We start from the raw sequence: 15,177 nt of genomic DNA on the forward strand, positions 1-15,177 counted from the left end.
CACTTCTGTTACTTGAGAATCATTGCTGCTGTATCACCTGAAAATCATAATACATACCGTAATGTTAAATTTGTGTAAGGCAGAGGGCCAAAGGAAGTGATGTGGCAAGTCTTTTGGCGCGTGGCGTGGCACAAAGGCATATCTCTAGCCTCTAACTTCACATGGAACCAATACTGTCTTCCTAAACAGCGCTTACGAGTCTGACGCGACGCCACTGTCTGGAATGGGGTGCCACGTCACTGCCAAACGAATGCGGTGTGCTCCACTTCCGCCACACGCCACGGCTACGCCAGTTGACAGTTTATGAAAGGGTCTGCTTTCGTTGGGAGATTGCCTCAGTACCCAGGAAAATTAGAGACGATCCTGAGTACCTTACTCATGTTGTTAGTCGTATGGAGAAGTTTCAATGTGTTTATGATCACAGCAGTGCTGTATCCAACAACAACAACGCTCAGATAATTCGGGGGAAACGATTGCAAGTGAAACACCATTGACAGGAACAGGAATTGAAAATCATATAATTTAGTTGTACAAGAGAAGGAAAATGTACAACTAAACAGAAATACGATAGGTGCTTTTTCATAAAAAAGTCTGCCGTTAGTTCTATTGAATCGGTGGATGCAATGTGTTATCAGATCCTATCGGTATGTATCAACATACATACTTTTTTCTGCCAAAATAACTGTCAACATGGGCTAAGAACGAAACTACAGAGCCCTTTTCTCAACTTTATACCAACATTTTTAGACTTCTGTTGGTTTAGTGAGTACTGACGTTAGTTCTCTTCAGAGTGGTCTATATTATCCTGATACATGACGTAGAATATACTCTATCACGCTTTGATATATGGCCACGTAGCAAAAGAGTGGCGTGAACTATACATAGATTTTATTCGTGTCGCAATTTAGTGATATTTACAAACCGGATCTTGGACATCACCATATCAAAGGAACATTCTATATAGTTTCTTCCTCTAGGTATTTCCTAAGTAAAAATACGCTTTTCATCAATTGTTTGTGAAAGAGGATATGGTCTCACTATGTGCTTCGTTAAAGGAAAAACTTCATCCATAGCAAAATACTATGGAAATTTTCAGTATTCTTCCGGGAATGATGTATGTTCCTAAAACAACAATGCTTTGCCGGACCAACTTTGTTTTAATTCTCTTTCAAGTCCCCTCTCGGTAGCTGAGTCGTCAGCGCGACAGAATGTCCGGGTTTGATTCCTGATTGGGTCGGAGATTTTCTCCTCTCAGGGACCGGGTGTTGTGTTATCCTAATCGTCATCATTTCATCCTCATCGACGCGCAAGTTGCCGAAGTGGCGTCAAATCGAAAGACTTGCACCCAGCGAACTGTCTACCCGACGGGAGGCCCTACTCACATGATACTTACATTTTACTCTCTCAACATTGTTGGGACTATACTCCCCGACGTCAGTTGATAAAAATAATCCTTCTACGTATGAAACAGCTAAGAAGACCGCGGTTTGGAATTGTAAAATGTTGATCCAGAGTCAGCAGGAGCTTCAGTTCTGAGGTGTTTTCCGTCGAAGCTACCAATAGTGTTCTATAGACTCGATAATTCCAGGTAACTATCAGCTTTTCTCTTCCAGGTTACAACAGATAGTGTTGTTAAATATACAGCCAGCAATGTTCCTTTATTGCCATTGACGTTTCAGCGACGATTATCTGAATGGTAGTGTATCCTCGGAAAAAGTAAAAGTAAAAATGGATCGATATTCGAATTTGAAACACCTTATAAGCTCCACTTTCGTTTACATTGGTATACCGGTAAGGATGTACCCAACAACATATTTTAGACTTTTGTTGATTAATATTAACAAATTTGAATGAAACCACAACTCCTTCATCGTCCGAAGTGGCACGTTACTAACGCTGAATCAACTGTATTTGCACCGAGTCACACATATGCCACATATGTACGAGGGTGAGTCAAATGAAAACCTTAAATATTTTTAAAAATATTATTTATTGTGCAGAAGTGGTACAAAGCTGTATCACTTTTCAACATAATCTCCCCCACGCTCAATGCAAGTCCTCCAGCGCTTACAAAGTGCAGAAATTCCTTTAGCAAAAAATTATTTTGGTAGTACGCGCAACCACTCATGCACAGCGTGGCGTACTTCTTCATCAGAACGGAATTTCTTTCCTCCAATTGCGTCCTTGAATGGTCCAAACATATGGAAATCATTTGGGGCAAGGTCTGGTGAGTATGGTGGATGAGAAAGTGATTGGTGAAGTGAACCCAGGTTTCGTCCCCAGTAACGATTCTTGCAAGGAAGCCATCACCTTCTCATTCAAAGCGTCGAAGAAGTTCTTCACAAGCATGAACACGTCGATTTCTCATTTCAGGAGTCAGCTGACGTGGCACTCATCTTGCACACTTCGTAAAACTGGAGCACATCATGCACAATGTGGTGTGCTGACCCATGACTAATCTGTGCCGGCCGGTGTGGCCGCGCGGTTCTAGGCGCTACAGTCTGGAACCGCGCGACCGCTACGATCGCAGGTTCAGATCCTGCCTCGGGTATGGATGTGTGTGATGTCCTTAGGTTAGTTAGGTTTAAGTGGTTCTAAGTTCTAGGGGACTGATGACCTCAGAAGTTAAGTCCCATAGTGCTCAGAGCCTTTTAAACCACTTTTTACTAATCTCTAAACATGCTGCAATGTCATTCAGTGTCACTCGGCGGTTTTCCTTCACTATGGTTTCAACTGCTGCAATGTTCTATGGGGTCACAACTCGTTGTGCCTGACGTGGATGAGGAACATCTTCCACGGAAGTCACATCATTTGCGAACTTCCTACTTCACTCGTAGACTTGCTGCTGTGACAAACATGCATCACCGTACTGAACCTTCATTCGTCGATGAATTTCAATAAGTTTCAAACATTCACTACGCAAAATCCGAATAACAGAACGCTGTTCTTCCGTGGTGCAAGTCGCAAGTGGGGCGGCCATCTTTATACTGATACTGAGACGGTATGTGTGCATCTGCACTATGCTGCCACCTACAGGCCATTCTGCACCCTGTTTGTAGCACGCTTACCAACCTACAGGATAACGGCGCGAAATTTCTATTTGTTATTACAAATTTAAGGTTTTCATTTGACTCACCCTCGTACATGGCATAACACGCGTCATGTCATTTGTCACGCTTTCTGCCTTGGGGTTACTGGCGCATATTGTTTGACCAGTGCTACACACTGAGACACTATAATGTCCCCAGCATAATCAATTTGGCAAAGAGTATTAGAACCAATTTCACCGTAAGGCCATGCTTGTTATATGTCGACGTGCGTACCGAAGACAGCAGCGTCCACACAGGATAAAAAAATGTGGATCGCATGTAGTCTACGGCAAGGCTTTGGATGTCCACAGCTGTAGCAAGAACATGAACATCATGGACTCTGTAAAGCAAAATATGCGGCTGATGTGGGGATAGCTAGCAATGGAGATTAATTCTGTGGAAAGACCAAATGCAAAGAACACACGTCAGTACAATTCAAGCGTCTGCATCCCACTACAGGCAGTCAGGGAGCGTGTTCGCATGTATTGAAGAAATGATTAATTAGGGACAACATGAAAACATTGCGATAAGTCTATGAAAAAATTAAAATGAATTCTGCGTTAAAGTGTATCCCGCATATGTTGTGGTCGTGGTAGCATTAGCAGGCTAATAAGAGGATATATAGAAGACATAGGTCCTAATATGAGGAATAATTTTGTGACAATATACGCCTAGAGCACGGCTTGGCTTGGAAGAGTATCATGGAGTGTGAGAAAATCAGAAAAGAAGACAATCGAACCAATATGTGGTGTTACAGGAGTATACTGAAAATTAAGTAGACTGGTAAGGTAAGAATTAGGACATCCTCCGCATAGTTGGCAAGCGATAGGAATGTATGAAAAGTAGTGACTAAAAGTGAGGGGAGGATGATATGACATGTGTTAAGAACTTTCCATGGTACTATAGGGAGCTGTAGAGGCAAGAACTGTAAAGGTGTACAGAGAGTGGAATACATCCATCACACAACCGAGGACGCTTTTTGTGAAGGAAATGCAGGTGCAAGATCTGCAATTCACCACTTATGAAAAATAAAAGAAAATAAAAATAAAAAAGAGACACTGACTCCCTGCTCTATCTATGAAAGACGGACGTACTCCGGTTAGTGATAGCATGATTATGCTAGGAGGGGTTTTCACCTAGGCCTTCCAGTTACCAGTGGCTTACACAGATGGTATGGCGGAAGTTTGTGAAAGTACGATGTTAACCACGTACTTGGTCAGTGCAGCAGGTGAACCCGTACCTGGCAGCACGGCTGATGTCTTCCTTGTAAGACTTGATGCTTCCAACAGAAAATTTGAAAATTTGTGGTAATTTCTATGGGACCAAACTGCTGAGGTCATCGATCCTTCGGCTTACACACTACTTAAATTAACCTACGATAAGGACGACACACACACCCATGCCCAAGGGAGAACTCGAATCCCCGACGGGGGGAACCGCGTGAGACCGCGCGGCTACTCCGCGTGGCTTCCAACCCAAGGTTCTTCCATTACATATGACCTTAATTGAGTTACAGTGGTTTGAGGAGGATATTAAATACTTTCAGCAGATACGCTGGCTCCAGAAAGTACCGTATGAAAAACAGATCAGGATGCAGATGTGCACGGTGTCAGAGAACACTGACAGGTTTTATAGACTCCATGCTACCAAAGAAACACTAGTTTTAAGAGTAAAAGGGGTTAAAATTATTTTTATTATAGGGTTTTTCTTTATCTGATTATATCAATCTTTCTCTGTGAACACTAATTATGATCGAGGGGATTCATATAAAAGGATGGTCTCTTTCTGGCATACATGTTAGGTATCTCGGTAACTTTTACTTAACCCTCGAGCCTTTCTGTCAGTGCACAAACTTTGCAGTGCTTCAAGCATCAACCATAAAATATTTTTGATGTAAGTAGTAACAACACTGTAGCTGAATCAGGAAACGCAACTGACATGAAAAAGAAATATTGCTATTTGCCGCTCGGTATACACTACTGGCCATTAAAATTGCTACACCACGAAGATGACGTGCTACAGACGCGAAATTTAACCGACAGGAAGAAGATGCTGTGATATGCAAATGATTACCTTTTCAGAGCATTCACACAAGGTTGGCGCCGGTGGCGACACCTACAACGTGCTGACATGAGGAAAGTTTCCAACCGATTTCTCATTCACAAACAGCAGTTGACCGGCGTTGCCTGGTGAAACGTTGTTGTGATGCCTCGTGTAAGGAGGAGAAATGCGTACTATCACGTTTCCGACTCTGATAAAGGTCGGATTGTAGCCTTTCGCGATTGCGGTTTATCGTATGGTGACATTGCTGCTGGCGTTGGTCGAGATCCAATGACTGTTAGCGGAATATGGAATCGGTGGGTTCAGAAGGGTAATACGGAACGCCGTGCTGCACCCCAACGGCTGTAACGGATCGTGCAGCCACGTCTCGATCCCTGAGTCAACAGATGGGGACGTTTGTAAGACAACAACCATCTGCGCGTGCAATTCGACAACGGTTGCAGCAGCATGGACTGTCAGCTCGGAGACCATGGCTGCGGTTACCCTTGCCGCTGCATGACAGACAGGAGCGCCTGTGATGGTGAACTCAACGACGAACCTGGGTGCACGAATGGCAAAACATCATTTTTTCGGATGAATCCAGGTTCTGTTTACATCATCATGATGGTCGCATCCGTGTTTGGTGACATCGCGGTGAACGCACATTGGAAGCGTGTATTCGTCATCGCCATACTGGCGTATCACCCGGCGTGATGGTGTGGGGTGCCATTGGTTACACGTCTCGGTCACCTCTTGTTCACATTGACGGCACTTTGAACAGTGTTGCAGCTGCATGGGCAGCTGTACCTGTACACGCCATTCAAGCTCTGTTTGTCTCAATGCTCAGGCTTATCAAGGCCGTTATTACGGTCAGAGGTGGTTGTTCTGGTTACTGATTTCTCAGGATCTATGCACCCAAATTGCATGAAAATGTAATCACATGTCAGTTCTAGTATTATATATTTGACCAAAGAATACCCGTTTATCATCTGCATTTCTTCTTGGTGTAGCAATTTTAATGGCCAGTAGCGTAGTTGCAGCGCAGGAAAGAACCACTAAGTTAAACTGCTAACAACTCAAGAAGTACGTCTAAACACATTTATGACACTTTCACTGCGACTGTTAGTGATACTGTCGGTGAAGAGACGGAGTGCGCGTGCTTGTGTTTGAATAATTTGTTTTAAGTAGCGGGGAAATTACAGGGTATTTCAAAATGAATGTTCTGGTTTTAAGGCTTTGTAGTATTTCTTACATTCAGATCATAATTACAGATAATACATCAAATGAAAGAGCAACTATAACAGTTTTTCTTACAAGTGTTCAGTGAGACCACAATTCTTTCGCCCATCGAATCAATATACAAGTTCTTCCGGAACCTTGATCACAGTGTCTGAATTAACTGTTCCGACAGTGCTATTTCTAAAGTCAGGTAGATTATAAGGTATCGGAGGCACATACACATGATCTTTTAGGAACCCCAGAAGGTTAAAATCGAATGACGTCAGATCGTGCTTGAACGTAGTCATGCAAAACAAGCTCGGTCATACGGCCCCTTTGCGGCCAGTCCAGCGGTCGGATACAATGTCCGACTTATCAATTGTATGCTGAGTTATGCCAGTCAGAATACTCCCTATCTTGCTGCCAAATAAAGCTGTGCGGTTCAGCTTGTTGCAATCGAGGGAAGAGCCATAGCTCTAGTGCGCCAAGCTACGAAACACCAGTAACAGTTGCTTCAACGAAAATGAAAGGCTCATAATCTTTCCTCCGGAATATTGCATAAAAAATCTACGTAGTGTAGTCTGTTTGCAACTGTACCATCTCGTGGGGCTTTTCTGACCCCCAGACATACGCACATCATGTGTGTTCACATTTCCACTTAGGTGAAATGTTTTTTCATCACTGAAGACGACACGATCCAGAAAATCGTCATTACAAAATTTGCAAATAAATCGTAGTGTGTAGGATTTAGAGCTTGTAACAGCTGCAAACGATAAGCACGTAGCTGTTTGTGTCTCTTTAGACGTCTCAACACAGACTGGCCTTCTGAGCTGATTTCTTGGGTTACGCGAGATACACACTCACTCATTCAACACGTTCTTCAGTCACTCTTGGTCGTTACATACTCAGTCCTTTGCGCACAGGGATGCAAAGAAAGGTGTTTGAGTTACTCTTTCGATTGATGTGTTAGTTATAATTGTAAGTTGAATGTAATAAATGCTACAAAGCCTCAAAATCCGTATACTCATTTTGAAACACTCTATACCTACCTGTTGCAGTCCAAAATAAATAGTAACAGACTGTTTCCATCTCGGGGATGCACGCAAATAAAGGGATTTTAGGTGATCTTGGACCGAACAAAATGTATCTCATTACTAAAATTCGAGTTTCCTTCAGTTAATTTCAAATAAGACGTATATAAAATATCTGTTGCATCCGGCATTTCATACACACTTATATAAACGCGGTATCATTCACCGGGATAAAAGAGAGGTTGTCTACTTCCCTCAAGCTCACTTCCCGTCACGTCACTCCATCTGAACGTTACCGCTGTCCCAGAAAAAACAGAAGAACTCTTAACTTGCTCACACGAGAATGTGACATCACGACTGCAGAATCCACATGTGCTCCTATTTTTGCCAGATATTCTTGAATAACATTTGCTCTAAATTACTTTTACATACAGAACAGTAAATATTGTAGTAGATAAATACGGCAGCGAGTGAAACGGCCTATTAAAATGTAAAGTGCTATTGCATTTGCTGTAAAAGAGAAGAAAGTTGCGTCTCTATCTCAGTGATACTGACTTGGAATTTGACACTAGGCTGCCTAATTGCCATACAACGTAGTAGTTGGTGTTTGATTCAAAATATACATTAACACAGCCATTGCCATGTGAACACTAATGTCCTCAGTGTTAGTATAAGAGCGCATTTACTGAATACTAGCAGCCGAATGAGAACAAGGTAAATGTTTCCCCATAGGAGTATTTTGAAAGGACTGATATCCACGTACCTGGAAATGACGTAGGACTCCCTCGACCATGGTCCCATGAGCGCCTTTGTGTCTCTGGTCCACTTGGTGACTTTCGACAGCCGATTGATGAGGAAGATCCCTGCGCCTTGAGACTTTCCACACGGTTTCATTATCCACGTTTTGTGAGGACCGGTGCGGTATTCTTCCAGAAATATGTTGTAGTCTGCGTCAGTGGAACAACATCAAATGGTCAGCTGGCTACGGTCAACGAAGAAAGAGTGGTCACAAGAAATTAAAATTGCTTACTGTATTACTGATTCTTTCCTTTATAATGAGGTTCTTAATCCATCTTTAGAAGAGCTATTCCCTTTGACTAAGAACCAGTGCATAGGTTCAAAAGGAATCCCAGAAATACAAGTAACTACATTAAATAGTTGCGTCTGCCGCTTCTGAAAATACTGTCTCTTAGAAGTTCTTTTTAAGCCCAGTAACTATTGTTCATTATTGAACCTCGTATGGCACTGTTCTTTCGCTAGTTACAAGGAAATTCTAGAGGATATTTCCTTGTCACCGTTGTATCTTCTGGTAATATCATGTTCATTTATTTCGCTCATACCTACCTTGGAAATTGTTGTACAAACACAGCGCGTGAATTTAAGTATCATGACCTGCAGCAATGTCAGTGACTGCTGCCATGTATGGCTTCGCCGATCTTTATTCATAGCTTACCATATGATGTAACTAAGCACGCTGAGTAAACAGAGTGTCTTTTCAAGGCTGTTTACTGCAACCATTTCGTGGGCTAAAAGACTGAAAAGTCAATAAAGAGAAATATCATTAATTTTTTTCCTATTTGCGTTGTAAATCATCCGTTAAAATACATCTCTCTCTCTATTCGTTTAGTCGGTTCCGACTCTTCGTGACCCCATGAACCAAATCACGCCACTTTTTCCTGTCTTGCACTTTCTCCCGTAGACCTTCCAGGTTGGAACACATTGCTTCTGTGATGCCATCGATCCATCTCATCCTCTGACGTCCTCTTCTTCTAGTTCCTTCAATCTTCCCCAGCATTAATGTTTTTTCCAGCGAGGCATGCCTTCGCATTGTGTGTCCAAAGTAGGTCAGCTTTTGTTTTAAGATTAGACCTTCCAGGGAGAAATCTGGTTTAATTTGCTCCAATATTGATCTGTTGGTTCTCTTTGCAGTCCATGGAACTCTAAGAAGTTTCCTCCAACACCACAATTACATAGCACAAATGAATAGCAAATGAGGAAATGAATTATTGTTCACTGCGCAGTCAAGAGCTAAAAGCCAGAAAGTATTTCTTCGTTACTCTAGTTCCAGGAGTAACTTCTCTGACATGACCACCACGAATGCTGAGCTACATTCAGTTGATGAATATTGAGTACGATTTCTTCGTGGGACAGCTATCGTCACGGTTTCATTCCTCAGGCATTTAGACCAAACTTATCTCTTCAGCCTCGACGTGAACAGAATAAACCGCTTTCCATTTCACTATTTACGCTTTATACTGCCTTCGAAAAATTATGTTAGAGACCTCCTCCCCTGTGTTATGTTAGTATGCTGAGAGCAGCAGGCCGCCATACTTCTGTGGCCTATTATAGTTTTCAACTGTCAAAATTGATCTTTGTGTTGTCTCGACTGACAGCAGACTCTGGACGCCACTTGCTGAATAAATCGTCGCCTTCTGCGGACTGTAATAACGTGTGGACATGGGGTTGCCCAGTTTCCGGCTTTACGTGGACGTGTCTGTTTTTAACAGTCCTGTCTGTCGAAATATATACAAGCCCGGGCCGTTCGGCTTATGTTAGGTTTTTTAGAGGCGAAATAAAGAACGCACAGCTGAGGCCCAATGCAAGCATATAAGATAAGCGCGAGGAGTAAGTATAAGGACGAATCAGGAGGTACACCATAACGGTATATGGATATATCAGCTACTGCCACTCTAGTAAAAACAAAGTTGGAAGACAAGAAGTTTTTAATCAGCGTCAAGATTTCACGAAATTCATCGAACAAAACAGATGGCTCTACCTTTAAAAAGTTTTTCGTTCATGAAAAGTGGACACCTTATTTCAAATCGCATCATAATGAATAATTTTATACTGAATCATTTCAGTATTACTTTGCGAAATATTTCCTTACTGTTCTGGGCCACAATGTCAACTTCAAAAGGGTGTTATCTCTCGTAAACTCCCAGTGGAAAAAGGAACGCTATAAACTGCAAAACATTCACGAATATGATGTTGTTTTGTAATTTAAAATTATCCTTTCAAGAGTTCCACGAAATGATTTCCAAAAAAATTAATTTCTTAGTAAAGTGGATTTTCAAATAGGAAATAGTAGTACTTAATCACAAATTAATGCTATTTTTTAATAATTTAACTGAAATGATCAAAGTTAACAAATATCTTTAGCCTTTCCGTCGCAGAAAAACAGATAATTGTTTATCTAGCGTAATGACGAACTTCTTTATTTTTACATAAGATTATCTCAAGAGGAGTACAGCAGGTAAAGAAACCGAGCACATAGTTCCTGTCAAAATGGCCAAGTTGTAAAGCTGTTTAACGATTTTTTTTTTTTTTAGTTTCTTAGCGTTGACCTCGTAAAAACTGACTGTAATTGATCATTAATAGACGATTGAAAATACCCAACTGACTATTTCAATTTATAATTTGTAGCCCGGATTTTGCGGCAAAATTTCCGGCTAATTACAACGCCGATTCTGATTTTCTGTTTCTGGACCTGGCAACCCTATGTGAACAGCAGAGTGTTGCGTGAGAGTACAGCGTTTAAAGTGATCGAGAATGAACAGATAAGATTTATTTTTTAAAATAAATACTGATATGAGTTTCACTACAGGTCAGCGAGTCATAAGAGATAACTGTTCCGCAGAATTGATCACTTTTCTACTCTTATAACGAAGTCGGGTGTCGCACTAATTTGTTTCCATGAAGTTCTATAAAAGTAATGTGTTGTGAAGAGTACTAGTGGGATTACTATTTCTGATATCAAAATAAATATAGTATAATAAAAAGCTTATTGTCGATGAATCAACATTTTTTCTGTGAATGTTTGTGATCCTTTGCTTACAAACGTATTTGTGCTGTGTTAAATACTTTTGTTCAGAAAAAATTTTGTAGTACAAATTTCCCTTTCTATCCTACAGGAGTGGAATAATTCATGGTATACGTACATTTCTTGGAAAAATTATGGTCGTCTGTTGAAAGAGAGCACAACCACATCGTTTTCTCTCACTCAGGACTCCCCTTATAACGACCAGCACTTCGGAAAGGCATCAACACAGAGCACAAGCAAGAGCCAGCGTTCGATGTGTCAGGAGTGAAATAAATGTAACAAACTTCCCCTTTACGTTATCCGATGTACATAACAACTTTTCTTTCTACGAAACGAAATAATGTTACTGATTAGCAACTCTGACATCTGTGGTATTTCACTGCTCCAGTGTAAATATGGTTCAAATGGCTCTGAGCAGTATGGGACTTAACTTATGAGGTCATCTGTACCCTAGAACTTAGAACTACTTAAACATAACTAACCTAAGGACATCACACACATCCATGCCCGAGGCAGGATTCGAACCTGTGATCGTAGCGGTCGCGCGGTTCCAGATTGAATCGTCTAGAACCGCTCGGCCACTCCGGCCGCCCCAGTGTAAATATCGAGAGATAAGAGGGGGTTTAGAATTCAACGTCCCTTTGTTGATGAGGACATTACAAATGAAGTGCAGTCTGAATACGGATGAGGCGGGTAGGAGACACTGAGCGAGTCCTTTATGACACAACCACACTTGTGTTGAGGGAACATCCAAAGCATAAAACAGCATGGCCTTGAGGGAACTAAATTTTGGCAAACCATCGAGAAAAGGGCTATTATCAACTTCTGCTACTTCCTTTGAGAATTCGATGCTAAGATGCATCAAATTAGACTACTACGAAGTGCGTTCATTAAGTACAGTGACACTTCTTTTTTCTCGGGCAGTTTTGGTTAAAAAAAATATTAATTTTGTTTGCGACCTCTTTAGACGTTTCTGTGTCATCTCATATGTTTACAGTTACTCCCGGTAGATGGCTGCGCTGTAACCAGTTTTTGAAATGACGCATACAAATGAGATGTTTCTAAGAGCGAAGACAAGTTAACGAATTTATTTTGGCTGAAAAGCAAACTATTGCAAATATCCAGAGGTGTTTGCAGAATATCTACAGACCCAGTTATGTGGATAAAACCAGCGTAAATCGCTGAGAGAAGCATCTGTCGTCAACAGGACGATGATAAGGAAATCTGGGCTTCGAAGGGCAGGCCGGTCGAACAGAGCTGTGATGCCTGTAGTCTCGCAACGTGCGGAAACTATTATTCGGGTTGATCGACGATTAATACTCGGGCAACTCAGTGCTCAACCTGACCTCTCTGGTAGTAGTGCTGACACATTGTCTACCAGTTGGTGTATTCAAAGATTCGTGCCCGATGGATTCCTCGAAGACTAGCTGGAGACCATATACAGTAAATAAGGAACATCTGTGCCGATTTGTTGTCTTGTCATAAGGCTGATGGTGATGACTTCTTGTAAAACATTGCGACAGTCGATGAAACAGCAACTGGCTGCTTTGAGTTTGGGGAAAAAGAAACGGAAATCTATGGAGTGGCGGTACAAAACCTCTCCTTCAAAACAAAAGTTCAAAACAGTACCCTTAGTTACTAAGGCCATGGCTACAATTTTCTGGGTCTCTGAACGTGCTATTTCGGTGTACTGTGAGACTTTTACGAAACTGAAGGAAAGTTTAAAGCATGCTCGTGGCTTAAAAATAAAAACATAATTTTCCTTCTCCACAACAACGAAAGGCCACAAACTAATCTGCGCACTCAGACATCACAGAACCCCAGTGGACCGTTCTTCCTCATTCGTCCTACAGCCCTGACATCGCACCTTCAGACTTGCGTCTCTCTGGTCCACTGGAGGATCAACTCCGCGGCGGGAAGCATTGAAGCAATGATCGGGAAGTTACTGATGGAACAGAACATGGGCGTGATGCAGTCAGTACATCGCCAGTATGACGGCATACGGTCTCTCATATCAAGATGCTGTAAGGCCACAGAAGTGTATAGAGATTACGTTGAAAAATAGAATTTTATAGGCAAAGAATGTGGACACTGTAAAGTGCAGTTAAATCATGAACAAAACCACAAGAAAAAAGTGTTGCTTTAGTTACTGGACGATCCTCGTAAATAAAATTACTACTCTGTATGATAGCGGACATGACCACTGTCCTGCAACTGTCGGTCGAGTGTCCGGGAGTAAAATAATTTCGTTCAGAGGGACTCAGAGCGTCTGCTTTAATAACTGCGTTGGCTCCAGCTGCGACGTTAAGTGTGAACTCTGTGCAATGTGCCTTACCTTAATGTGCCCCACTTGTCGCCTTATACACACAGAGGAGCCTGATGGGAGCGTGCGGGCTTACCTGCGGGCAGGACGAATGTGACGGGCACGAAGTCGAGGTGCTTGTAGCGGCGCGTGAAAGGGCACCGCTCCCCCAGAGGGTTCTGCTGGCGCTCCAGCTCCTTGCAGTAACGCTTGATGTTGCGCACCAGAAGGTCTTTCCGCGTCAGCTCCGGGTGGTTCGGGAAGTGGTTGATCATCCTACGTCGGTACACAAACACAAAATAACAAACTTCTCACTGAGCGTGTGGCAGGTTCTGCTGTGTTGAAGGTACAAATACAGCGTGTCCTTCTAAAACTCCGCGCTCCCCACCCGTCTTAATGACGGTTCATATAGTAAAAAAGAAGTATTAGAAATTTACGGGAATGTTATGTGGAAAACTAGACTATATGAAATAACCTAAATTTATTCGTATTATATAGGTGTGTTTGAGGTGCGTAACAGTCTTAAATAATAAACAACATACTTCGCTTAGTCAATCAGGTTTAGTGGCAGTCACTGCTTTGGCACGACGTGTTTCGCCAGCATGCTGTCATTATCAGATGTCCACTTATTAACTATATATCTCTTTACATGATTACGTTCGCAACGAAACCAAGTTTTAACTGTCGCATTTGCTACCCAGCCTCACATGCCAAAATACACTACTGGCGATTAAAATTGCTACACCAAGAAGAAATGCAGATGATAAACTTGTATTCATTGCACAAATAAATTATACTAGAAGTGACATATGATTACATTTTCACGTAATTTGGGTGCATAGATCCTGAGAAATCAGCACCCAGAACAACCACCTCTGGCCGTAATAACGGCTTTTATGCGCCTGGGCATTGAGCCAAACAGAGCTTGGATTGCATATACAGGTACAGCCGGCAATGCAGCCTCAACACGATACCACAGTAGATCAAGAGTAGTTCAAAAATGGTTCAAAAGGCTCTGAGCACTACGGGACTTAACTTCAACGGCCATCAGCCCCGTAGAACTTAGAACTTCTTAAACCTAAATGACCTAAGGACAACATACATATCCATGCCGGGGGCAGGATTCGAACCTGCGACCGTAGCAGTCGCGCAGTTCCAGACTGTAGCGCCTAGAAACGCTCGGCCACCCCGGCCGGCATCAATACTTGTGACTGGCGTATAGTGACGAGCCAGTTGCTCGGCCACCATTGACCAGACGTTTTCAATTGGTGAGAGATCTGGAGAATGTGCTGGCCAGGGCAGCAGTCGAACATTTTCTGTATCCAGAAAGGGCCGTACAGGATCTGCAACATGCGGTCGTACATTATCCTGCTGAGATGTAGGGTTTCGCAGGGCTCGAATGAAGAGTAGAGCCATGGGTGGTATCACAACTGAAATGTAACGTACACTGTTCAAAGTGCCGTCAATGCGAACAAGAGGTGACCGAGACATGTAACCAATGCCACCCCATACCATCACGCCGGGTGATACGCCAGTACGGCGATGACGAATACACGCTTCCAATATGCGTTCACCGCGATGTCGCCAAACACGGATGCGACCATCATGATGATGTAAACAGAACCTTGATTCATCCGAAGAAATGACGTTTTCCCATTCGTACACCCAGGCTCGTAG

General features: G+C 42.5%; 1 protein-coding gene across 1 annotated transcript in view; it reads right to left on the bottom strand.

The window, feature by feature from the left end:
- LOC126482231 (polyglutamylase complex subunit TTLL1-like) overlaps positions 1-15,177 on the bottom strand; it is an 87,813-nt gene that overhangs the window by 58,781 nt on the left and 13,855 nt on the right. Inside the window, exons 3-4 of the mRNA XM_050106210.1 lie at positions 13,598-13,776; positions 8,142-8,325 (exon numbers count right to left, since the gene is read on the bottom strand). Of these exons, the coding sequence (XP_049962167.1) occupies positions 8,142-8,325; positions 13,598-13,776 (363 nt within the window). The remainder of the gene's footprint in view (positions 1-8,141; positions 8,326-13,597; positions 13,777-15,177) is intronic.

This window comes from Schistocerca serialis, chromosome 5 (genome assembly GCF_023864345.2).
Source record: "Schistocerca serialis cubense isolate TAMUIC-IGC-003099 chromosome 5, iqSchSeri2.2, whole genome shotgun sequence".
NCBI lineage: Eukaryota > Metazoa > Arthropoda > Insecta > Orthoptera > Acrididae > Schistocerca > Schistocerca serialis.